At 42.6% G+C, this 25597-nt stretch overlaps 2 protein-coding genes across 8 annotated transcripts in view; both read left to right on the forward strand.

The window, feature by feature from the left end:
• Positions 1-9017, forward strand: part of LOC106570958 (estrogen-related receptor gamma) — a 263515-nt gene extending 254498 nt beyond the window's left edge. For all 5 annotated transcript variants that reach the window (XM_014143900.2, XM_014143663.2, XM_014143597.2 and 2 more), the window contains exon 8: positions 4686-9017. In XM_014143900.2, the coding sequence (XP_013999375.1) occupies positions 4686-4930 (245 nt within the window). In that variant the 3' untranslated portion in view covers positions 4931-9017. The remainder of the gene's footprint in view (positions 1-4685) is intronic.
• Positions 9018-23389: 14372 nt separating this feature from the next.
• ush2a (Usher syndrome 2A (autosomal recessive, mild)) overlaps positions 23390-25597 on the forward strand; it is a 436139-nt gene continuing 433931 nt past the window's right edge. For 2 of the 3 annotated variants that reach the window (XM_045714836.1, XM_045714830.1), the window contains exons 1-2: positions 23418-23722; positions 24493-25332. In XM_045714836.1, coding sequence (XP_045570792.1) covers positions 24638-25332 — 695 coding nt within the window. In that variant the 5' untranslated portion in view covers positions 23418-23722; positions 24493-24637. Of the gene's footprint in view, positions 23723-24492; positions 25333-25597 lie in introns of all 3 variants that reach the window. The other variant, XM_045714834.1, reaches the window with a different exon arrangement.

The following is a 25597-nucleotide window of genomic DNA, read 5'->3' on the forward strand; positions in this document are numbered from 1 at the left end:
CACTCATACACACTCCATCCCCATTCACTCTCTTACACAAACTCAGATGGACTTCTGAGTAGCTGTTGGCACAAAACGACATTGTAGTAAATACTAAACAACATTGGAGAAATGGCTAGTGGATTTAAACAGCAACAGTAACTTTATTCCATAACTCTCCATGTTTCCTGTGTCTGGTGTTTGTCCTGGTGGTGGTTTGTTTCCAGTCTTGTTAACATCCTGAGTATGATGCCTGCTTCCATCTCATCTCTATGAAATATCTAAGTGATATTTCATATATTTCATTTTGGAAACTGATATTACATTTAACACAGTGGTAGAATGGTAGAACATTATGAATCAGTCCCCATGGTCTCTTTTCCCTACTCTTATAATAAAAATATAAATAAATAGTCATTTAGCAGATAGCTTTTAGCTTTTATCCAAAGTGACGTATTTATGGCCCATTTGGGACTCAAACCCACAACTGCTGTTGGTTGTAACATTGTCCAAACCACTGAGTCATTAGGGCTTACAGGAGATCTGTAAGGAAAGAGAAGGGGTATGATCTGGATCCTCCTCCCCTCCTCCTCTTCCCCTCCACCTATTCTCCTCTTCCCCTCCACGTCCTCCCCACCTCCTCCCCACCTCCCCCCCACCTCCTCCCCCCACCTCCCCCCACCTCCTCCCCTCCCCCCACCTCCTCCCCTCCTCCTTCTCCCCTCCTCCCCCCCACCTCCCCCCTCCTCCTTCTCCCCTCCTCCCCCCACCTCCCCCCTCCTCCTTCTCCCCTCCTTCTCCCCTCCTCCCCCCACCTCCTCCCCTCCTCCTTCTCCCCTCCTCCCCCCACCTCCTCCCCTCCTCCCCCCCACCCCCCACCTCCTCCTCCCCTTCTCCTCCCCTCCTCCTTCTCCCCTCCTCCCCCCCACCTCTCTCCACCTCCTCCCCTCCTCCTCCCCTCCTCCCCCACCTCCTCCACTCCTCCTCCCCTCTTCCTCCCATGAGACTAATAAGAGAAGCACCATCAAAGAGGTGATTTAAATACAGCCCCATAGCAGACACACACACACACAAACTCAATAATATCCTCTCTAGTATATACACACACATTGAGACACTGACACACACATGCACGTGTGCAGACACACACACTCGCTATCCCCCACCATCTCCCTGAAGCGATGTAGTGGATGTCCCTTTTACAATTAGCATAGTGTTCTCCTCAGATGCCTGTTAAATAAGTTGTGACCCCCCCCTCGGTGACCCCATCTTTGAACTTTATCTTGGTTTCCGGCCAGCAGGTTTCCTTTTAATTAAAAGAAGGAAACGGTCAATAGAACGTGTTAAATGGGACACAATGGGCAGGTGGGTATTTGTTGAAATTCTCCAGCGCTCAACATATTGACAGTTTGTTTTCTGGGGCCATATGTGCCGATCAATCTCAGGCCGGGCCCAGCCATGCTGAAAAATGAAAGAGCAGATTGCTTCTGCTGGCGGTCGGATGACGACTCACTATTTGGCGAGTGGGGGAAAAGTGGGAGAAAATGAGCACGTGCCAGCCCTTCTGCCAGAAAGTGCACCCCAGAGAGGACTTGGACATTGTGTCTCTTTAGAAAAATTTGCTTTTTAATGACTGATAGCAGCTGGAGTCCTTCACAGCAGTTCAGTTCAAGCTGCACTTTTACAGGAGTGGATGTGTGTCTGTCAGATTCCTGCATGGCCCACATAGTGAATATTCATTATATGTTAACTGTAGGACACTTGAGATGAAAACATCTGCTAAATGGTTACTGTTGGAGATGTCTGTCAATGAAAAAAAAACATATTTAAGACAAGGTTAGATGTGAGAGGACAGGAACTAATCAAGAAGGGATGCAGACAAGTTTACGTTCAAAGGTTTTAGTAACAATTACTATTTAGTCCTTCATTAATTACTATATTAATTTCTATCAGTTTTGAGATAGATGCATTGTGAGCCAGTGGCCAGTGCAAGAACAACAGAAAGCTAGCATTAGCATTTTGAAGGGCAGGGACAATTAATTAATTCCTTGAAAGCTAATCGCCTGCATTAATGGGAATCCTTAAGAATGCTACTGAACGTGATTCACATGTTAAGGTGTGTGTGTATGTGTGTATGGGGGTTTTAGCAGTCCCTGTTTAACCCACTGCTCATTAGAAACATACTCTTAAAGAACACAATTTTTCCTGCCAATGTCTCACTCTCCCTCACACACACACACACACACACACACACACACACACACACACACACACACACACACACACACACACACACACACACACACACACACACACACACACACACACACACACACACACACACACACACAGATAATAATATCTACTTGCTTCTATAATTGTCAAGCACTCTTGGGAGAAGTGTATCTCTTTCCTATAAAGCTAAGAAACAGAAGTTATTCACACAATGTTTGACTAGCATTCTCATTTAACTAACAGCCAAATCACATTAAGTCTCCTGTCACCTTAAGAGTTAATTGAATTCTCATTGATTCTTTAGTCTTACTCTGCGTGGCATTTTATCTAACAGCAGTGGACAAACAACTTAGAAAATGGTTGCAAATGTTTTGATTAGGAGGATAGTGTTTTACTGACAAAAAAACTACTACTATGTTATAAATTAATTATGGAATAAGTTAAAGAATTTACAGCTCCACAATGTTCTAGCGACCCTTTATTGTTGCCTGAGCCTTTCTATAGGAAATAGATAAAGGAAGGAATACATACGTGTGTATAATTTGTGTAGTTAAATACATGGTGTGTGTAATATTTTAGAAACAGTTAGAATAGAGTTTACGACTGCACATATATTTCTCTCAGTGTGTGTCTGTGTGTGCGATGATTGCGTGTGTGTGTGTGTGTGTGTGTGTGTGTGTGTGTGTGTGTGTGTGTGTGTGTGTGTGTGTGTGTGTGTGTGTGTGTGTGTGTGTGTGTGTGTGTGCAGGACTGGAGCAGAGAAATCTGTTGTAGTGCCACACCCATCCCCAGTGCTCATAAATGCTCTAGTATTCATTAAGTATGCTAATGACTGTGTTTGACATCCTGAGACAGACAATACAGACAGGTCAGGCTATTGTTCAGCTGGGGAGTCTCTCTGTGTCTGTCTCTCTGTCTCTCTGTCTCTCTCTCTCTCTGTCTCTCTCTCTCTCTCTCTCTCTCTCTCTCTCTCTCTCTCTCTCTCTCTCAATTAAATTACATTGAATTCAAAGGGCTTTATGTTTACATTGCCAAAGCAATTTTTGGTAAATTCTTCCCAATGTGTCAAGTAATTATCTTTTTGTTTTCTCATGATTTGGTTGGGTCTAATTGTGTTGCTGTTGCTGTCCTGGGGCTCTGTGGGGTCTGCTCTCTCTCTCTCTCTCTCTCTCTCTCTCTCTGTCTTTCTCTCTCTCTGTCTCTGTCTCACTGTCTCACTCTGTCTCACTGTCTCTCTCACCACTCTCTCTCCCCCCTCTCTCTCTCGCTCTCTCTTTCACTGTCTCACTGTCTATCTCAATTCAATTCAAAGGGCTTTATTGGCATGGGAAACATACGGTATGTTTACATTGCCAATGCAAGTGAAATAGATAATAAACAAAAGTGAAATAAACAATCAAAAGTGAACAGTAAACATTACACTCATTAGTTGAAATGGAATAGACACATTTCAAAGGTCATATTATGGCTATGTACAGTGTTATCATGATGTGCAAATAATTAGAACAAAAGGGAAAATAACTAAACATAAATATGGGCTGTATTTACAATGGTGTTTGTTCTTCACTGGTTGACCTTTTCTTGTGGCAACAGGTCACACATCTTGCTGCTGTGATGGCACACGGTGGTATTTCACCCAGTAGATATGGGAGTTTATCAACATCTGGTTTGTTTTCAAAATTCTTTGTGGGTCTGTGTAATCTAAGGGAAATATGTGTCTCTAATATGGTCATACGTTTGGCAGGTTACGAAGTGCAGCTCAGTTTCCACCTCATTTTGTGGGCAGTGTGCACATAGCCTGTTTTCTCTTGAGAGCCAGGTCTGCTTATGGCGGCCTTTCTCAATAGCAAGGCTATGCTCACTGAGTCTGTACATAGTCAAAGCTTTCCTTAATTTTGGGTCAGTCAGAGTGGTCAGGTATTCTGTCACTATGTACTCTCTGTTTAAGGAAAAATAGCATTGTTTGCTCAGTTTTTTTATAAATTCTTTCCAATGTGTCAAGTAATTATCTTTTTGTTTTGTCATGATTTGGTTGGGTCTAATTGTGTTGCTGTCCTGGGGCTCTGTGGGGTCTGTTTGTGTTTGTGAACAGAGCCCCAGGACCAGCTTGCTTAGGGGGACTCTTCTTCAGGTGGATTTCTCTGTAGGTGAAGGCTTTGTTATGGAAGGTTTGGGAATCGCCTCCTTTTAGGTGGTTGTAGAATTTAACTGCTCTTTTCTGGATATTGATACTTAGCGGGTATCGGCCTAATTCTGCTCTGCATGCATTATTTGGTATTTTACATTGTACACGGAGGATGTTTTTGCAGAATTCTCAATTTGGTGTTTGTGGAAGTTACCTGTGGTGCAGATGTTTAGGCGAGGTAGTATGTAATGATGGAATGATATGTGGTCATGCAGTATGTGTGAAGATTAACACCTCTCTCCTTTCTACCCCCCTCCCTCTTCTCCCTCCCTCTCTCCCCCTTTAGACTCCATGCACGTAGAGGACGTGGAGGCGGTGCAGAAGCTCCAGGATGTGCTCCATGAGGCCCTGCAGGACTACGAGGCGGGCCAGCACCCGGAGGACCCTCGTCGGGCAGGCAAGCTGCTGATGACCCTGCCCCTGCTCCGCCAGACCTCCACCAAGGCTGTGCAGCACTTCTACAGCATCAAGCAGGATGGCAAGGTCCCCATGCACAAACTCTTCCTGGAACTGCTGGAGGCCAAGGTCTGATTGGCCAACCACATCCACCATCTCCGAAATGTCAGTCAGTCACACACAGGCTCCTCCCATTGACCCCCCAAAACCCCACATGACACCTGAACTTCCAAAACTCGCCGCCCACTGAGAAAGATGGGTGGGAGTAACCTCTGAACTTTAATCCCTGACCTCCGTGCATTAGGGGAGACACGGACACTGAGACGAGACCTCTGCTGGAGGGTCGTCTGTGTACAAACTATAACCAAGTCATAAACCAGCTACCATAACAATGGCACTGTAAACTACTGTCGACCTTGTGTCACTTATACATATAAGAATGATTAACAATGTGATTATTGACTATTGACTGATGAAAATATTGAAAGGAGGAATTTAAAAAAGAAAAGAGAGAAAGACACACTGCTCTGGTTGTCTTAGCAGCAGATAGACTGTAAAGCTTCTTCTCAGTTTCCCAACCCAGTTTTTACACGACATGCTCTGCAGAAGAAAAAAGAACATTAACAAATACTTTTTGTTGATGGTTTTCATGAAGAAATGGATAACGGAAAAGAGAAGAGAAGATAAGAGGAGAGGAGACTTGCCCTGCCAAAGGACGGAGATCCATTCAGTTGATGTCCAGCAAACGTAACCATCAGCCCCCAACACCTCATCTGATAGTCTGAGGAACAGTCTGGCCTGCTTAACTACAGTGTTAGAACACAAACAAAGTTCCCACATGCCAGCCGATAAGATCGTTGTCATCACCCCCAGCCTTCCCTTTGGATTTGTTATTTTAATCACTTACAGCCATTAGACTTCCTCTTTACCCTTTTCTGTTGTCTTCCAAAGGGTTTTTACAGACAGGAAGTAGTGGCTTGATTATTATTGTTACCTTTTCAGGGAGACGGTGAAGCTTTAGTCACTCATGCAATATGAATGAGAGGTACAGGAGTGCTGAAGGGACATATTTATGGTTGTGTTGCAACTTTTTGGTCTTATTATTATTGAAATGAGTAAGGGTGTAAGTATATGATTCGGTCATCATATATGGTCTATGATTATTTTATTTGGTTTATATTGTGTTAATAAGAAATCAATCAATATATGTTTATTTCTATCAGCTTTACCACTTTCAGCAATTATATATGAATATATATATAAATATATATATGGATCGAATTTTATCTTCTCCAAGCAATAGTCATTTAAAAGGAGGGTGCATATTAACATGTATGCAATTAATGTTTGTGCCAGTCTTCGTTGGGAAATGTTAACATTTCTACCAGGTGTAGCTTCTCTCTCTGTGCTTGCCATAGGCTATTAGATGACATAGTCTTAGAATCAAACTAACCCAAGGCTAGGGAAGCACCATGAATGTGGAGGCAAGCAAATAACTCATGCATTAGACTCTGAAGACCACCATTGTACCAAGAACAGTCATCTATAGCCAAGATATAATACTAAACTAGCATTTAGGAAAGCAATTATCAGCAACGGGGTCATAGGAAGGAATGAGGTTGGGATTTGGTACAGGGTTTTTGTACGCAGATTAAGAACACCAATATCCGAAATCTAGATTATGACGTAATCTCATATAAAATGGCAACTGATTCCAGTTGAGAACCTAAACGATAAATCAAGTAACCTACGTCACTCTCTATAACAAATATGTCAGTATTATTAGTACGGGGTATTTTCTGAAACTTCTTAACCATTGTATATTGTAAATTAACAGATTATAATTCTAATCTAATACATTTTATTGGAATAAAAAGAAAAAAAAGGAAAAAAAAAGAAAAATTGTAGTTCAGTGTTTCATGTTTGCTGTGCTTTTTCTGAAAACGCTCCCTTTATTTTCTTTCGTTGCTTTTTTGTTCTTCCCGTTTGTTTCATTCAGCGTCGTCGTTGTGTACTTTCTTGTGGTGGTTCCAGTTCTCGTGGCGTGCGCTTTTTTAGAGACAGGCTAGAAGTAGAGAAAATATTGGCGGTACCGACCCTCAGAAGATAAGGGTCGGTGTGTTCTCACATACCTACCGACTTACCAGGAAACAAGGCTCTTCTATTTAGCTAGTTCTGCTTGATCAACAGATCCAACGACTATATCATCATCATCATCAGAATAATAACCTATACTGGCGTAGAAGAGAATAACAAGTATCTAAAGGAAGAAACAACATATTTCAAAAGGGATCATTTGTGTAACTTTCTTGTAGAATAACATTGTATATCTTAGGTTTAAATAAATACAAATAAAAAAGACATTTGAGTACTTCCGAATGATAGCTGACTTTTTTGATAACTTGCTGTACTGTACATACTGCTTTCCATTCAGAAACAGCTGCGTTGTAACATTATCTAAACTCTGAGGTTGCAAAGGGAAATAACATTTAAAAAATATATATTTGGGGGGGTTTTGGAGTTAACGTTGGGTGCTTACTAAAAGCAATGAAAAAAGAAAGACAAAAATATTGTTATTTTCTAGGACTAATGAGGGGTTGTGTTTCTAATTCATTCATCTTCTTCCTTCGTCCTATGTGTTAACTATTGTACCATCTATTCATCATTGGCTAAACATAAAGTATAGAGCATGATTTGGAGAAAGTATTTAACTGAAAGTACTTTCCTAAATGCAGGCCCCAGTTTAATCAATTGCAGATAAAAGGAAAATGATACTTATGTACTCTGAATGTTAAAGCTGTATTTTAAGGCCAGGTGTGGTTTCATGTCAACATCTAATGACAATTTTTGCGAGAGCAGCTAGCTCGCTGTGTCAGTTTGAACATGGTTAACACTTCAGATACTGCATGATCCCGCAGTGGTGTTTGACTTTATTTGTAGTTGTGTATTGCGGCCTGAATTCTCTATACTCACTAATGAGGAAGACAATAATGTCAAAGTTGTTGTGGGAAACATGTTGGCTCGTCTATCATTTCCATACACAACTCCTGGGAGAGAGCTGTTTTCTTCTTCTCTGTCGGTTTCTGTTTTTAGTTGATGTTTCTAACTGTTTGTCCATTTTCAAACCAATACTATGTGCTGGCCAATAAAAGGAGCTGAAAGGGAACACAACCGTCTCTCATAGGTGATTTAAGCTGAGCTGAATTTGATGTTTAGTAATAGCTGACAAACCGTAATAATAACATAATAATAATAATCACAACCTTGCCATAGAATAAGGTCAAAGGCTTAGTCTTCAACATTGTACCTTTCAGTCTCAAGACATGGTTAAGCATATTAGCTACACTATTAAATATTCAATATTCTTAGTAAACATTAAAGTTACCATAACAACACTGCTCTTGTGTAAATTATCGGCACAAATATTGCTGGCCTACTCACGTAATTCTAGCATCTTAAATCATGCTGACGTTTTGCTGTGTATCTTTCAACACCTTTTATGGATCCTATTGAAGATGGAGAGAGAGGAGAGTAATTTAGCCATAACGAACGAGGGCGTTTATTCTCCCAACATGATTTTGTTATTTAAAGCAATATGACTGTGCAACAGACAGACGGACGGACAGACGTTGCACTTTGTGTTTGAATTAGATCAATGCTGTATCTATTGGACTATTTTATCATTAGAAGATACGGAATAAAGAAATGAACATGTACAAACAACTGCTATTTTTTATGAGAAGTGAAGGAGAATAGTGAGTGTTAGTCAAGTAGGTAATTATGCCGAGGTGTACTTAGACATACCACGTGTGTGCTTAGGGTATATCCTGGCTGTTTGACATGCACATGTATGACAATATAGAGGGAGGGGGAAAAGGTTTAGAAAGTCGGAAAAATAATATATGATTAAAATGACGAAAAAAGATGTGAAAGATCTTTCGGACCAGGAGTTGCTGGGAGGCCGTGAGAAACATGTCCGTACTTCTAGATGTCCTTCACATCCGTTAACAATAACCTGTATATTTTTGTGACGTGTGTATCATACAGTGTGCTCCAACGATATGTCCATTTGTGTAAATGTATTTATTTTACATTGTATATATTGTCCAATGCAAAAAGAGAGACCTTTGATTCTGTAACTACGATCAGTTCAGATGTGTTACTCCCATCATGCCATTCAGGATAACGGTAGAGCAATATTAAAACATGCTTCCAGGTTTTACCTTTCTGTAGCTACCGTGTGCTTCTTTACCACACACACACACACACACACACACACACACACACACACACACACACACACACACACACACACACACACACACACACACACACACACACACACACACACACACACACACACACACACACACACACAGACAAATATACTTCTAAACAAGACTTGGTGGACACACACACTAACAGTGGGAATTCCTCAGAGTTTTCTTTCTGCTCTTTCTGTTGTTGACTTTGTCCTCTCTGTTTCAGTGATGTCCCATACTCCCAAGGTAACGTTACCTTCAGTTAATATAGGTAATGACAAAGGTAGTGGAAGTCAAGGAGACAAGATTGGGAGGGATGGCCACGTGACTCTATGACACATGTAATATCCCTATGTCACCCCAGTTCACGTCAATAGGTGTACATAAGAGTACATGTCAGCCACGCACAACAGAGTCAATAAACCACAGAGCTGAGATGAACGAGAAATAAAAAACTCCACTGTCCGCCAGGAGAGAGAGACAGAGAGGGAAAGACCAGAGAAGAGGAAAACAAAGAAGGCTGGAAGGTCTAACACCAAAAACAATCGACCACATCTCCTTCTTCTCTTCGGCTTGGACTATTCCGCTCCCTCTTCCTACTAAAACCCCCGGCGTTCAGCCATGTGCCCTCTGTCCCCAGCTCTGCTCTGTTAATACGTAGCAGCACTAATGTGGGCATATATTTAATGTTCTGAAGCAGAAGCGTTTAAGCCTTTCAAACGGGGAGCACTGACCTCCAAGCAAATATTTTTCAACAAGATGACATCAGTAGATATTAGCCGAGCAGGGCCCAATGGTGCTGGAGAGATTTTTTTACATTTTTTATTATTTGTCGCCAACGCCGCCGCACAAACGTTTTACTGCTTGGCTTCGGAGTTCATTTATTTTATTTTATCTTTATACCATTGATTCATTATTATGATACAATAAAAGCTACTTGAGCATTTCAGCTGCTGAGTGCCGTTGTCGTTAACCTTGTGGAACGCCCCAAGACCTCCTGTGCATCTCTAATGACTGTTTTAACTCCCCCTCTATCTCTCGCTCCACCTCTCTCTCCAACTCTCTCTCCACCTCTCTCTCCACCTCTCTCTCTATCTCTCTCTCCACCCTCCTCTCTCTCTCCATCTTTCTCTCCACCTCTCTCCACCTCTCTCTCTCCACCCATCTCTCTCTCTCTCCACCTCTCTCTCTCTCCACCTCTCTCTCCATCTCTCTCTCCACCTCTCTCTCTCTCCACCCACCTCTCTCTCTCCACCTCTCTCTCCATCTCTCTCTCTCTCTCCACCCACCTCTCTCTCTCCCCACCTATCTCCACCTATCTCCACCTCTCTCTCCACCTCTCTCTCCATCTCTCTCTCTCTCTACCCACCTCTCTCTCTCTCCACCTCTCTCTCCTCTCCACCTCTCTCTCATCTCTCTCTCCACCTCTCTCTCCATCTCTCTCTCCATCTCTATCTTCACCTCTCTCTCCACCTCTCTCTTTCTCCACCTCTCTCTCCACCTCTCTTTCTCCATCTCTCTCTCCACCTCTCTCTCTCTCCACCTCTCTCTCTACCTCTCTCTCCACCTCTCTCTCCACCTCTCTCTCTCTCCACCCACCTCTCTCTTTCTCCACCTCTCTCTTCACCTCTCTCTCCAGCTTTCTCTCCATCTCTCTCTCCACCTCTCTCTCTCTCCACCCACCTCTCTCTCTCTCCACCTCTCTCAACCTCGCTCTCTCCACCTCTCTCTCCACTCTCTCCACCTTTCTCTCCATCTCTCTCTCCACCTCTCTCTCTCCACGCACCCTCTCTCCTTCCATCTCTCTTTCCCTCTTCCCCGCAATGCATTAGAGCTAGGAAGGCCGGCCGAATCTAAGGGAATCTAAAAGGGGCAGGGAGCAGCAGATAATGATAAAGAAAGGAACCATAAAAGCATATTCCTCACATCTCAAACGTAAGACCCCAGGAAGAGTAGCTGCTGCTATCGCAACAGCTAATAGGGATCCTAATAAAATTACAAAACACCACAAACTAGTGTTGTGTAACTCAAATGTCACCAGACAAATTTAAAGTATTCTGTTAAACAAATCGAACTATCCCGGAACACCTATAACATAACATCTCAAAACATAAGGAACTTATACAGGCAGGCAGCTTTGAGTTAACCCTATTCCCTTCAGTTTGTGATTTCACTGTGTGTTTTATCAGGTCAGGGTGATTTCGCTGTGCGGGGATGTGATTTCTGGCCCTTCAGTGCCATTGGGGTCAGGCTCCTCGGGTGCCATATCTGTTTTGGGTGCTGTCATCTGTGAGGTGCTAATGTGCGCGGCTTCGCACTGATGCCGTTTTGTCACTGAGTGCAGCCATTTTCCCTCTCAGTATCAACGCTAGGCCTCTCCTGGGATTCACAGGCCTGGTCACACACACACACAGTGGTAATGGGCTTTCACAGCTACCCTTCCCTAGACACACACACACACACACACACACACACACACATACACACACACACACACACACACACACACACACACAGTCCGACCTACAAAAATAACTTTTGGGGACAGTGCATGTGTGTGGATACACAGCCTGGTATCAATTGATAAGCGGATACATGTGTGTGAAGTCCTGGCTGTGTGTGTGTGTGTGTGTGTGTGTGTGTGTGTGTGTGTGTGTGTGTGTGTGTGTGTGTGTGTGTGTGTGTGTGTGTGTGTGTGTGTGTGTGTGGGGCGCGAGAGAGAGAGTGCATTTTTTTGTAAACATTCAGTAGACATTAGTGTACATTTGTTTGGATAATCAGTAATCCACAATCCATGTTTAGAAAAATGCTGCTGCATTCAGAACACTTACTGTCATTATAATGCCTCCCTACCATGTCAACTTTAATTAGACATTTGTTTGAAGTCTGTAATAGCTGTTATGTTATATACATATTTTTTATAAATACTTGTTTTATTGTCACAAACAGCAGATAGGTGCAGTGAAATGTGTTGCTTTACAGGATCAGCCATAGATAGGGGCAGTGAAATGTGTTGTTTTACAGGATCAGCAATAGATAGGGGCAGTGAAATGTGTTGTTTTACAGGATCAGCCATAGATAGGGGCAGTGAAATGTGTTGTTTTACAGGATCAGCCATAGATAGGGGCAGTGAAATGTGTTGTTTTACAGGATCAGCCATAGATAGGTGCAGTGAAATGTGTTGTTTTACAGGATAAGCCATAGATAGGGGCAGTGAAATGTGTTGTTTTACAGGATCAGCCATAGATAGGTGCAGTGAAATGTGTTGTTTTACAGGATAAGCCATAGATAGGGGCAGTGAAATGTGTTGTTTTACAGGATCAGCCATAGATAGGTGCAGTGAAATGTGTTGTTTTACAGGATCAGCCATAGATAGGTGCAGTGAAATGTGTTGTTTTACAGGATCAGCCATAGATAGTTGCAGTGAAATGTGTTGTTTTACAGGATCAGCCATAGATAGGTGCAGTGAAGTGTGTTGTTTTACAGGATCAGCCATAGATAGGGGCAGTGAAATGTGTTGTTTTACAGGATCAGCCATAGATAGGTGCAGTGAAGTGTGTTGTTTTACAGGATCAGCCATAGATAGGTGCAGTGAAATGTGTTGTTTTACAGGATCAGCCATAGATAGGTGCAGTGAAATGTGTTGTTTTACAGGATCAGCCATAGATAGGGGCAGTGAAATGTGTTGTTTTACAGGATCAGCCATAGATAGGTGCAGTGAAATGTGTTGTTTTACAGGATCAGCCATAGATAGGTGCAGTGAAGTGTGTTGTTTTACAGGATCAGCCATAGATAGGTGCAGTGAAATGTGTTGTTTTACAGGATCAGCCATAGATAGGTGCAGTGAAATGTGTTGTTTTACAGGATCAGCCATAGATAGGTGCAGTGAAATGTGTTGTTTTACAGGATCAGCCATAGATAGGTGCAGTGAAATGTGTTGTTTTACAGGATCAGCCATAGATAGGGGCAGTGAAATGTGTTGTTTTACAGGATCAGCCATAGATAGGTGCAGTGAAATGTGTTGTTTTACAGGATCAGCCATAGATAGGGGCAGTGAAATGTGTTGTTTTACAGGATCAGCCATAGATAGGGACAGTGAAATGTGTTGTTTTACAGGGTCAGCCATAGATAGGTGCAGTGAAATGTGTTGTTTTACAGGATCAGCCATAGATAGGGGCAGTGTGTCACATTCTGACCTGTAAAGGTGTGATTTGTTGGTGTTTAGTTTGGTCAGGACGTGGCAGGGGGTATTTGTTTTATGTGGTTCAGGGTGGTTGTGTGTATGTGTCCATGTAGGGAGGGGTATTTGATTTATTAGTCCAGGGTTTTGGTTATTGTTCTATGTTAGTTTATTTCTATGTTCTGTCTAGTCATTTGTATTTCTATGTTTAGTTAATTGGTGTTGGGGCCTTCAGTTGGAGACAGCTGTCTTGTCACCTGACAGAACTGTTAGTGTCGTTTCTGTTAATTGTATACGTGTTTATTTTGTTTCTCCTTCTTATATATTAAAAAGAGAAGATGAGTATACACTTCTCTGTTGCGTCTTGGTCCTCCACACACGACACTCGTTACACAGTGAAATGTGTTGTTTTATAGGATCAGCCATAGATAGGTGCAGTGAAATGTGTTGTTTTACAGGATCAGCCATAGTAGTACGGCCTAGACATGCGCACACTAAAAGTGCAAAATGGGTTGATTCAGAAGTTTTGAATACTTTCATCGGGATTGCATAAAAATAAAAAAATAAACTTTATTTAACCAGGTAGGCCAGTTGAGAACAAGTTCTCAATTACAATTGCGACCTGGCCAAGATAAAGCAAAGCAGTGCGACGCAAATAACAACACAGAGTTACACATGGAATAAACAAGCATACAGTCAATGACACAATAGAAAAAAAGAGTCTATATACAGTGTGTGCAAATGGCGTGAGGAGGTAAGGCAATAAATAGGCCATAGTAGCGAAGTAATTACAATTTAGAAATTAACACTGGAGCAATAGATGTGCAGATGATGATGTGCAAGTAGAAATACTGGTGTGCAAAAGAGCAGAAAAGTAAATAAAAACAATATGGGGATGAGGTAGGTAGATTAGATGGGCTATTTACAGATGGGCTATGTACAGCTGCTGCTCAGATAGCTGATGTTTAAAGTTAGTGAGGGAAATATACGTCTCCAGCTTTAGCGATTTTGGCAATTCGTTCCAGTCATTGGCAGCAGATAACTGGAAGGAAAGGCGGCCAAAGGGGATTTGGCTTTGGGGATGACCAGTGAGATATACCTGCTGGAACGTGTGCTACGGGTGGGTGTTATCGTGACCAGTGAGCTAAGGCGGAGCTTTTCCTAGCATAGACTTATAGATGACCTGGAGCCAGTGAGTCTGGCGACGAATATGTAGCGAGGGCCAGCTGACTAGAGCATACAGGTCGCAGTGGTGGGTGGTATATGGGACTTTGGTGACAAAACGGATGGCACTGTGATAGACTGCATCCAGTATGCTGAGTAGAGTGTTGGAGGCGATTTTGTAAATGGCATCGCCGAAGTCAAGGATCGGTAGGATAGTCAGTTTTACAAGGGTATGTTTGGCGGCGTGAGTAAAGGAGGCTTTGTTGCGAAATAGGAAGCCGATTCTAGATTTAATTTTGGATTGGAGATGCTTAATATGAGTCTGGAAGGAGAGTTTACAGTCTAGCCAGACACCTAGGTATTTGTAGGTTGAGGTTGAGGTTGCATGATGCGTCACATAAACGTAAAGTTGACGTTAAACTAACTTGAATTATCACAGTCTTTTCATGGATGTAACAAACATAGTTGCTTTGAAAATCAATCCCTCTAGAACAGGGGTACTCAACTCCTACCCTACGAGGTCCAGAGCCTGCTTGTTTCTGTTCTACCTGATAATTAATTGCACACACCTGGTGTCCCAGGTCTAAATCAGTCCCTGATTACAGGAGAACAATGAAAAAAATGCAGTGGAATTGGCTTCGAGGTCAAGAGTTGAGTTTGAGGGCTCTAGAAGGTTGTGAGTACTGCCTTCATTTTGGTATCCAGTTGTCTGCTGCTATATTCTGTCAACATGGAGTACTCACTTTTCTATTTTAAAGGGGCAATCAGCTATTGCTACATCAATTTTTGGACGTATAAATGAATGATATGTACCCTTTCATTCTTGAAGAATATAACCTAATAAATGCCACAAGGGTTTAGTTCAACTGTCGTACCCATCAGAACCCAAAATACAGTGCATTCGGAAAGTATTCCGGCCCCTTGCATTTTTCCACATTTTGTTACATTACAGCATTATTCTAAAATGGATTAAATATAGTATTTTTTCCTCATCAATCTACACACAATAGCCCAAAATGAGAAAGCAAAACAGTTCTAAAAAAACATTTTAAATAATGTATTAAAATGTATAAAAAACGAAATAGAATATATTTTTTTACTCAGTACTGTGTTGAAGCACCTTTGGCAGCGATTACAGACTCGAGTCTTCTTCGGCATGACGCTACAAGCTTGGCACACCTGTATTTGGGGAGTTTCTCCTATTCTTCTCTGCAGATCCTCTTAAGCTCTGTCAGGTTGGATGGGGAGTGTCGCTGCACAGCTGTTTTCAGGTCTCTCCAGTGATGTTCGATCGGGTTCAAATCCGGGCTCTGGCTGGGCCACTCAAGGACATTCAGAGACTTGTCTCGAAGCCACTGCTGCGTGGTCTTGGCTGTGTTTAGGGTCGTTGTCCTGTTGGAAGGTGAACCTTCGTCCCAGGTCATGAGTGCTCTGGAGTAGGTTTTCATCAAGGATCTCTCTGTACTTTGCTCCATTCATCTTTCCCTCAATCCTGACTAGTCTCCCAGTCCCTGCCACTGAAAAACATCCCCACAGCATGATGCTGCCCAACCATGTTTCACAGTAGGGATGGTATTGATCAGGTGATGAGCGGTACCAGGTTTCCTCCAGACATGACGCTTGGCATTCAGGCCAAAGAGTTCAATCTTGGTTTCATCAGACCATAGAATCTTGTTTCTCATTGTCTGAGTCCTTTAGGTGCCTTTTGGCAAACTCCAAGAGGGCTGTTATGTGAATTTTACTGAGGAGTGGCTTCCGTCTGGCCACTCTACCATAAAGACCTGATTGGTAGAGTGCTGCAGAGATTGTTGTCCTTCTGGAAGGTTCTCCCATCTCCACAGAGTAACTCTGGAACTCTGTCAGAGGGACCATCAGGTTCTTGGTCACCCTGACCAAGGCCCTTCTCCCTCAATTGCTCAGTTTGGCCGGGCAGCCAGCTCTAGGAAGAGTCTTGATGGTTCCAAACTTCTTCCATTTAAGAATGATGAAGGCCACTGTGTTCTTGGGGTCCTTCAATGCTGAAGACATTTTTTGGTACCCTTCCCCAGATCTGTGCCTCGACACAATCCTGTCTCTGAGCTCTACGGACAGTTCCTTCGACCTCATGGCTTGGTTTTTGCTCTGACATGCACTGTCAACTGTGGGTCCTTATATATACAGGTGTGTGCCTTTCCAAATCATGTTCAATCAATTGAATTTACCACAGGTGGACTCCAATCAAGTTGTAGAAACATCTCAAGGATGATCAATGGAAACAGGATGCACCTGGAAAGGGTCTGAATACTTATGTAATAAGGTAATTCTGTTTTTCACTTTTTATAAATTTGAAACATTTCCAAAAGCCTGTTTTCGCTTTGTCCTTTGATGAGGATTTTTTTTTATTTAATTCGTTTCAGAATAAGGCTGTAACGTAACAAAATGTGTTAAAAGTGAATGGGTCTAAATACTGTCCTAATGCACTGTATACTGTAAGCTTGTTTTACTCTCCAATGTTTGTGAACAAAGTAAATGTAAATAGACACTGTATAGCGTGAAAAAGTATAATTTTGATATCACGGATTGTCAGTCCTTGCATCCATAACTCTGTCTTTGAATTTGAGAGGTTACATTTCCCCAGCCCCATGCCTTGTTATTGTTTCAACTGCTGATAACCGCTTTAAATAGGATCACATTCTATCACATCATATTCTCTCTGATTTGTTCCTTTTTCTTTTCAAATATCAATTCCATCGCATACCCCACCTTCATCACTCTGTCATTCTATCTGTCATTCCCTTTTATATATCTCTATCATTCCTTTCTTCACTCCCCCTATCATTCTTCCCTTATTCCCTCCATCACTCGCTCCCTGAAGGCTATAATGGTTTGTGGCTGACTGGGGGAAAAGCCTCAGGGAAAGTGAAGGACTACTTAACACTGAAATGTTAACTAGTAGATCACTCACTGGTAATTAATGGACTTTAGAGTAAAAGGCTTTTTCACCGTTTTCTACCGTCTCGCTCTCTTTCTCTCTTTCTCTCCCTCTCTCTCTCTCTCCGTCTCTCTCTTTCTCTCTCAGGGATGAAATGGATAGTATGGCCGTGGGGCTGAGTTAGCGAGCATAAGAGGGTCACACCGCCAGCGTTTATTTGCACTTAAATGTTTTACTCTCCATTCGATGGGCCATTAATTTAGTTAGTGCACTTTTATAAATAGTATGGTGTGTCATTGTCAAGTGAATTAGTGGTACTTTAAACCCTTCACTAGGGGCCTATACAGCATCAGACACCGCCATAGCCAACCAGTAGATAGGCTCGGACCAGCTCCCCTATATAGCACTTACTGTAAGTCTCTCTGGATAAGAGTGTCTGCTAAATTGTAATTGTGAGACTATCCGTTTTACAGTGTTTCATTAAGGACAGGAGTGTATCTGTAGGCCATATAGCTACTGACACTGATACATGGCCCTATAATGAATGGTGGTAGATTACTGTGGATAGAGCTCCAAGGGAAAGTAAACAATTAATAGCGCAATTTCTCATAATACAGTATCAGAATTGCTGGGAGACGTCTCTGTATAAGGTGCCCTAATTTTGTGTCCGAATGTAATATTTTCCTATTATAAAACCCATAATGTATTGTAACACATAATACAATATAATAAACTCATAATTTAGTAATTGCACAATCTGACAGAACAGCTTAGACAGAGGAAACAGCCTAGCCTGAGAAAAGCATGAGAACTTCACAAAGCTGAGATAACCACAGTGGACTTCAGAGTCACATGGCCGTGTTTAAATTTTCCTGTAACGCTGACAGCCAGGGAGGGAGAACTGTGAGCCAGAGAGCCTGCCTGTGTGAAGGAATGGCCGCCTTGCACTTTCACCAGCAGGCTAATGTAGACAGTGTGTGCAGGGTGTGGAGGTGGGGGGTTAATTCGGTCCAATGGAAACTCAGCAGGAGGGGGATTGCTGAGCATGGGCCTGGGGTTGAACGTCTGATCTCTAATACAACACTGAGAACACACAGACATTCTGGACACACTGACTCTGATATTATTAAATCACCATGGGTACAGGAGTTACATTCATGCATTGTTTTGTTGGAAATACAGATTAAAACAGTAGGTCTTTAAATAAATTGGTTTAAACGTAAAGGCCTAGTGCAGTTCAAATTCATTTTTTTCTTGTGTTTTGTATCCTATTGTACAACAGTTGATGAAACAAACACTGTAAAAGTTAGATTTTTTTTATCAGTGATATTTCCTGGTAGTTTCTGGTTGAAAATACAATCTACACAGGACCTTCTAATCAGCAGGTTTGCATGGGCAGGAGTTTCGGGATTGCCTGGTGACATCATCAGGCGGTAAATTTGTTAGACCAATAACAGAGTTCCAAATCTCTCTGCCAATAACAGCTAGTTTTCAGTTTGCCCCTCACCACTCCCAGAATATCCTAGAAAAATTGTTGCTTGAGGAATAGTTTTTTGATGAAAACCTATTTTTTTACATTTTAATGGAAAACTTTTACAGTAAAGTACTTAATTATTACCCAGAAATTATATGAAATTCTATGATATTGATATAAAAATGGCTGCATTGGGCCTTTAATAATAGCTTTCATGAATAAGCCAATGTAAATGTTTATAATTGCTTATAAATGCAGTCATAGCGTGGAAATGGATTTGTAATTGTACAAGTTAGGAAAAAACAGGATAAAAGAAAGGAGAGCTAGCAAACAGTAGAGCAGAGCAGAAGTGGATTATGAAAACATACAAGTAAGACTAAGAGGTCAAAAGTAGATAAAATAAGAGGAGAGGAAAGGCGGGGATAAGCAGAATAAGGGCTAATGCAAACACAGGGCTGATTGGTTCCTATCTCCATGGACCATGGGGGATGATTTGGTTCCTATCTCCATGGACCATGGGGGATGATTTGGTTCCTATCTCCATGGACCATGGGGGATGATTTGGTTCCTATCTCCATGGACCATGGGGGATGATTTGGTTCCTATCTCCATGGACCATGGGGGATGATTTGGTTCCTATCTCCATGGACCATGGGGGATGATTTGGTTCCTATCTCCATGGACCATGGGGGATGATTTGGTTCCTATCTCTATGGACCATGGTGTAGATAATGCTAATACAATCCCATTCCCCTCCCTCAGCATCCCTAGTGGATGGAACACTGACTGACGGACTGACAGACTGACATACTGTGGGCCTTAGAAAGTCAATGGCAGCCAAATCCCAGCCTGACGTCTAATTCAGTGGCACGCTATCAGGGAGTAGATAAAGGTGCCGTGGAAAGTTTAACATTTCCATAGGCCTGCCTAATATTGCGTTTGGATAAAATGAGGCCATCAATTTATTCCACTTCTCTTAATCAGCATCCAGCAAATGATATTCATGTATATTCATGTTGATTTTGAAAGGAATGAAACTGATAGGCTACATTAGGGCTGCATTACAGTATTACTCTGATGGTATTAGGCCTACTCGCAGAAAGATGATTTGGTGAAATATTGAAATATCATATAGCTAATGAAAATCAGTGTGTTTAGTCAGATCAGGCTAAAATCAGTGTTAGCTCCAACCATGTAATATATGACAATAATAATTCAATAGAACAATATGAATGGGCTGATATGCACAAATTTCCTATTGAAAAAATATCTCTCCAATAAGGGCCAATTGAGTTAGTATTTTAAGTCAGTGCCAAGTGTCAGCTGGTTAGGACACGCGCCTCCAGGATCCTACATTTACCCGTGGAAGTGGAGGAAAAAGAGAGCGGGAGGAGGATAGGAGGGAGGAAGAAAAGGGAGAGGTAGAGGAGGATGGAGAGGAAGGAAGAGAGGAATTAGAAGAGAGGGAGGCCCCGTGGATGTAATATATTAATAGCTAGGGCCTCCTTCCCTCCCTCCCCCTTGGCTGAGCCCCTAGCCGCCTACCCTGCATGGTATTGATTATTAGGCGAGTGCAGTAATCTGCTTAAGGTCATTAGGAGTACTTAATTAAAAACTAGTTAGACTGCCTTTGTTCACAAAAGCAATTGCAGCTGTTCAAATGCGATTAGCTGATAACAAACTTGTCTGGAAATATAAGGGGGCCTTTTTAGATTTGTTTACATATTTTGAATGCATAATGTTCAACCGTTCTCATGCGGCTGCCTTGTTGCTTCCGCAAGCTACTGCATATAGGCAGAGATAAGTGCTGAAATTCCGTTTGAAAGAAATCGGCAGAGTTTCTGATGGGCAATTATCATTTGGACAACAGGAATGTTGACAATGCTGTAATACATTGTTTTCTGTGTCAATTATTTGATGAAGAGTTAAATGACCATATAAAATATTATAGGCTACTATAGGTATGAATGATGAAGGTTGGTTTCAGGCACACAGAGGTAGCCTGTCTCAAGGAAAGGTTTCTCAGTCATTAGGCTACAGTCAGTGAGCATGCTTCCAAATGATGTGGGCATCATTCCCACTATTCCTAAACCACAAATTGAGCATACAGTAATATGCCTTTCACAGTGGCAACCGTCATTCAGGGCCTGCTTTGCATGTTCTTTTTGCATTAATACATGTTACATATCAGTTTGCAGACAACGTAAAAAAAAAAAAATATTGAGTTAATAAAGCCACAACCAAACATGGTCTATTTTTTGCTTTCTTGTGTAAGGCAGCTCCAAAATGCAGGTGTTTCAGCCTAGCTCAGTGCTTTCTGTGCTGGAGGGAAATACAGAGCGTAGGGGTTGGTAATCTTCTCTAGTTGCGCTGTGATTGGCTCAGTGTTCTGTCACTCATGGGGACACTACATCACTGCAAAATCTACAGGGAGAGCTAGAAAGTTCAAGCCCCCTTGGGTGCTGCCATAGAGTTACATTAGAAGTGCCCATCCAAGAAGGTTCAAGGTCACTGGCCACGGATAAAATGATGTCAAATCATGTTATATCTACCGTAGCTTTAATTGGACTGATCATGTCAACATCATACTTTCAAAATCTTAGCTATCAAGCTAGACAAGCAGTCATCATCATGAATCACGTCGACAATCTACTGGCAAATGCTTATGAAGTGAAATTATAGACAAAACTTATTGGTGCTGATCGGCCATTGGGCATAAACATTACACAACAAGACGGAAATCGCAAATTCAACAATGGTTGGTATGGAAGATATCATTGGCTAACTGCAAGCATTGCAAAGCAAAACAACTGGAAACTGGGAAATCTCAGACTTCAATGAGTTCAAGACAACTGGAAACTCTGAAAAAAACTAGCTCCGACTGGGAAAATACATTTTGAACGGTCATCCAACTTGGATTTCCAAGTCAGAAACTCAGGCCTCTTTCTAGAGCTCCAACCTGAAGATCAGTGATGTCATGATTAAACGTTTTTTTTTCAGAGTGCCCAGTTGTCTTCAAAGAACCATAAAGCCAGAGAATGCCAGACTTTGATGACAAAGTTTTATGATAAAAATTGCCCCCAAGAAGGACCGCCGCACCACCTTTCTGTTCAATTGAGCACAGCACAGCAGTGAGTCCAAAAATGTATTGTATGCAGCTGCATAAATGATGTAATATGCCAGGGAGATATGTATACTGTAGCTAAGAAAGTAATAATAAGTGTATGTTGTGTTAGTAGCTCATGTGCCTTCCCCCTCATAACTTAGCCTACTGTTCTGACTTGGCGGTGCGCATGTAGCATATAGCCTGTTTTAGCGAAATGTCATCACGAATATTGTAAGATTTGTTTAAGCATTGTCTGCTTATATGCCGCTTTATTTATCCTACGGTTCTGACTTGGTGTACAGGGAGAATACTGTAAGAACAGCCCATGTTCTGAATTCTTTCGCTGTACATTTAAAAAGCACTGAACAAATAGTTATATTAACTACGTCTGTCTTAGCTCGCTTAATCAAAATGTCTTATTCGAAATTACAGATTGACTCAGTTTCGTTGGTAGTTACAGTCTTGTCCAATCGATGCAACTCCTGTACGGACTCGGGATAGGCGAAGGTCGAGAGCCATGCATACTCCGAAACACAACCCTGCCAAGCCGCACTGCGCGCTTAACCCGGAAGCCAGCCGCACCAATGTGTCGGAGGAAACACTGTACAACTGGCAACCAAAGTCACCGCCCGGCCCGCCACAAGGACATCCCAGCCGGCCAAAGCCGGACAACGCTGGGCCAAATGTGCGCTGTCTCATGGGTCTACCGGTTGTGGCCGGCTGCAACATAACCTGGGATCGAACCCGGGTCTGTAGTGACGCCTTAGACCACTGCGCCACTCGGGAGGCCCACGGATTACCTCTTAGCCATTCATCGTTTCTTTATGCCATAGTTTGTACATCTCAGTCGTCAGTAGAAACCACATTTGTTTAAGCAAGTCAGCCATATCAGCTATGTTTTTTTAAAGGCAGTAAATGAGTCTGAATAAACTGTTTTGCTGCCAGACAAGGTTCCGCTGATAGCCAGGTGTAGTGGTGGTAAGGATTCACTCCATGGTGCTAAAAAGAAAGCCCTGCTGTTTGGACTGCTTTATGTAGGACGTAACAGTTTGTAGCCACCGTTTGTCACCGTTATAGTGCAATTAATGTATTGTTTAGTGTTGTGTTGTGTAGTGGCTTTGCTGGCATGCATAAAAAAAAACGTTTAGTTTTCCCCACCAAGATTTACATGCTAAAATCGCCACTGGCCTTTCACGTAGCTTTGAGTAAGATCCCAATTTCATGTCCCTTCTTTCAATTAGTATTTTAATGTATTCATTTATGCTGAGTAGATAAAGACCTAAAAAAAACATGGTGAGTTATATAGTGGTGGTACAATGATAAACATTAGATAGGCTCCCTCAAATCCATCCCTTCCGTGTTATGTTATAATCTACTGCCCCTCTACTTTCCCTCCGGGCTTCAGCACCTTAATGCACGACGCTGTCTGTCTGTGGTGTCCATACCGGGGTTGCTATGGCGACCACGGGTAGCGTTTCTTCCTACGCAAAGAGACGAGAGCCACTTGTTAAACCCAGACGGATCACTCGCGCATTGGGGGGGTAATAGAATACGAGTCATCGCTCCTCAGCTACAGACATCGGTAATTATCGGACTTGCATACATTAGCCCATGTCGGGGCTTTGTCAAAGATATGCGGAGCGGCGATTGTGTCGCTGTAGTTGTTAAACGCATCGGATGACCCTGTTGTGTTTTTGTTTTGTTGCTGATAAGTTCCTCGTTGCTGTTTTGTTTTGTGTCCAGAGCGGCGTGCTGTCCAGATGGCAGCTCGCTGTAAGCAGCTTTATGCGACCAGGGCGGAGTGTCCACCACCCGCCTCCAGACTCCGAGGTAAGACTAGGGACAAACTCGCTGACGTAAATCGAGTTTTCTATATTTAAATGTAAAAATGATATAATACTTTGTTTTGTTTTCAAAAAACATTGTTGTATTAGCTTATTTAATCAAGGAACTGTGACTGTGTTAGTTTATTGGACAGCAACTTGTTGCACGTTGTTGCCAGTGCACAAGCAGCGTAGCTTCGATAAACCTGCCACTGAGGTAAACAGCAAAGCAAATGATGAGTTTGTGCTTAGTTTAGTTTGACATATTTGTTGACTATTGTTACATTTTCTGAATATATTTAGGCTACTTATAGACAACCACGTAGCTGTTCACTAGACAGCTGTTAATGACTAAGTTATTCACCATTTAACCCTATTCACAATCAGAAAGAGATGGCACTAAAGTTGCAAATATTGTAGCTAGTTAATGTTAACCTAATAATATCAGTTTTACCTAACCCCCTAAGCCCCAATTTCCCCAAAACTCAGAGAAACGGGGCATTTGAGGATCACAGAGATAACCCAAGAAATCCCTAGATACCCCTGCAAAAAGGACACTTTGTTCAATTCAACAGCAGGCAGAAAGGAAATGTTCCGTATCTGTTTAGCTTTCCCTCGATCAAACGAAACATAATAGCCTTGGGCAGGCACTAGCCTGCATGACATTTCCCCCTAGATTCCTTTATGTCTGACTCCTCTCTCTCTCTCTCTCTCTCTCTCTCTCTCTCTCTCTCTCTCTCTCTCTCTCTCTCTTTTTTTCTCCGTATTTCTCTCCAGGTATGCGTTGGGGTGAAATCCAAGCTATCATGTGAAGGATTTGGTCGAGTGTGTGTGTATTAAGCTGTTAAAATGTCACCTCCAGCACTGTGACCATCATGACTTATTCAACGACGGACGGAGCTGGACCTCACTGAAAGAGGGGATGACAGAGAGAGGGGTGAGAGGAAAAAAAGGGGTTAGAGGGAGAAGAGAGATGAGAGGAGAGAACAGAGAAAGGCAGGAGAGAGGGGTAAGAAGGGAGAGAGGGGGAAGTGAGGCCTGTTTGAGAGGGGAGACAGAGTACAGAAAGGGAAGAGAAAGAGAGGGAAGATGTGTGTGGAAAGTGGAGAGAAAAAACAGACGAGGAATCCGATCCTCACTCTGGCTCTACATCCTGGTCCTCTGCCTCACCTTTGACCCTGTGACCTCTCAGGGTCACTTCCCCCGGTTGGAAAACATCGGAGCCCACAAGCCCGTAACCCTTTCTCCTGCCCGCTCCAGCTGCGGCACTCCCGAGCGCACCACTTACTGCCACAGCCCCACCTCCCTGGAGGAGCTCCACAACTGCAGCCAGGCGTTCTGCAACCAGGAGTGCCCCTACCGTTCCTCCACCCCACCCCATGCACCCCTACTGCTTCCCGCTCACTGGGACACCTGTGTCACCCAGGACGGGCTGGATCCTCGCTCCCGGGCAGGAACAGGGGGAGAGGGGCTTAGAGAAGGGGATGGATCCAGCAGGAGTGTGATATTCCGTTGGACCCAGGGAGGATGCGTGGCCTCTCCTCCCTTTCAGAGTCTGGGACATCTGGGCTCCTTCACCCTGGCTGTGTGGATCAAACCTGAGGCTCCTGGAGACATGTGCGTATCACTATTATTCATTGTTGTTATGTCTTTTATGTGTTTATACTGTTGCTAAAAACTGTATCAAGATGTTGAAATGCACTTTGTAACTCAGTTCATATATGTGCCTATTCTCACTTAAGTTTTAAGTGAGAAGTAGGCATTGGTCTAAAAACAAAAAAGAAAGGAAATTGAAATGAGCACCACACTGCCTTTTCCACCCATGCTCTACCAAGGTTTTCCAGCCCTGTTATATATAATGTAGTTCGAATCAGAGAGAAAG

This window comes from Salmo salar, chromosome ssa01, assembly GCF_905237065.1.
Source record: "Salmo salar chromosome ssa01, Ssal_v3.1, whole genome shotgun sequence".
Taxonomy (NCBI): Eukaryota; Metazoa; Chordata; class Actinopteri; order Salmoniformes; family Salmonidae; genus Salmo; species Salmo salar.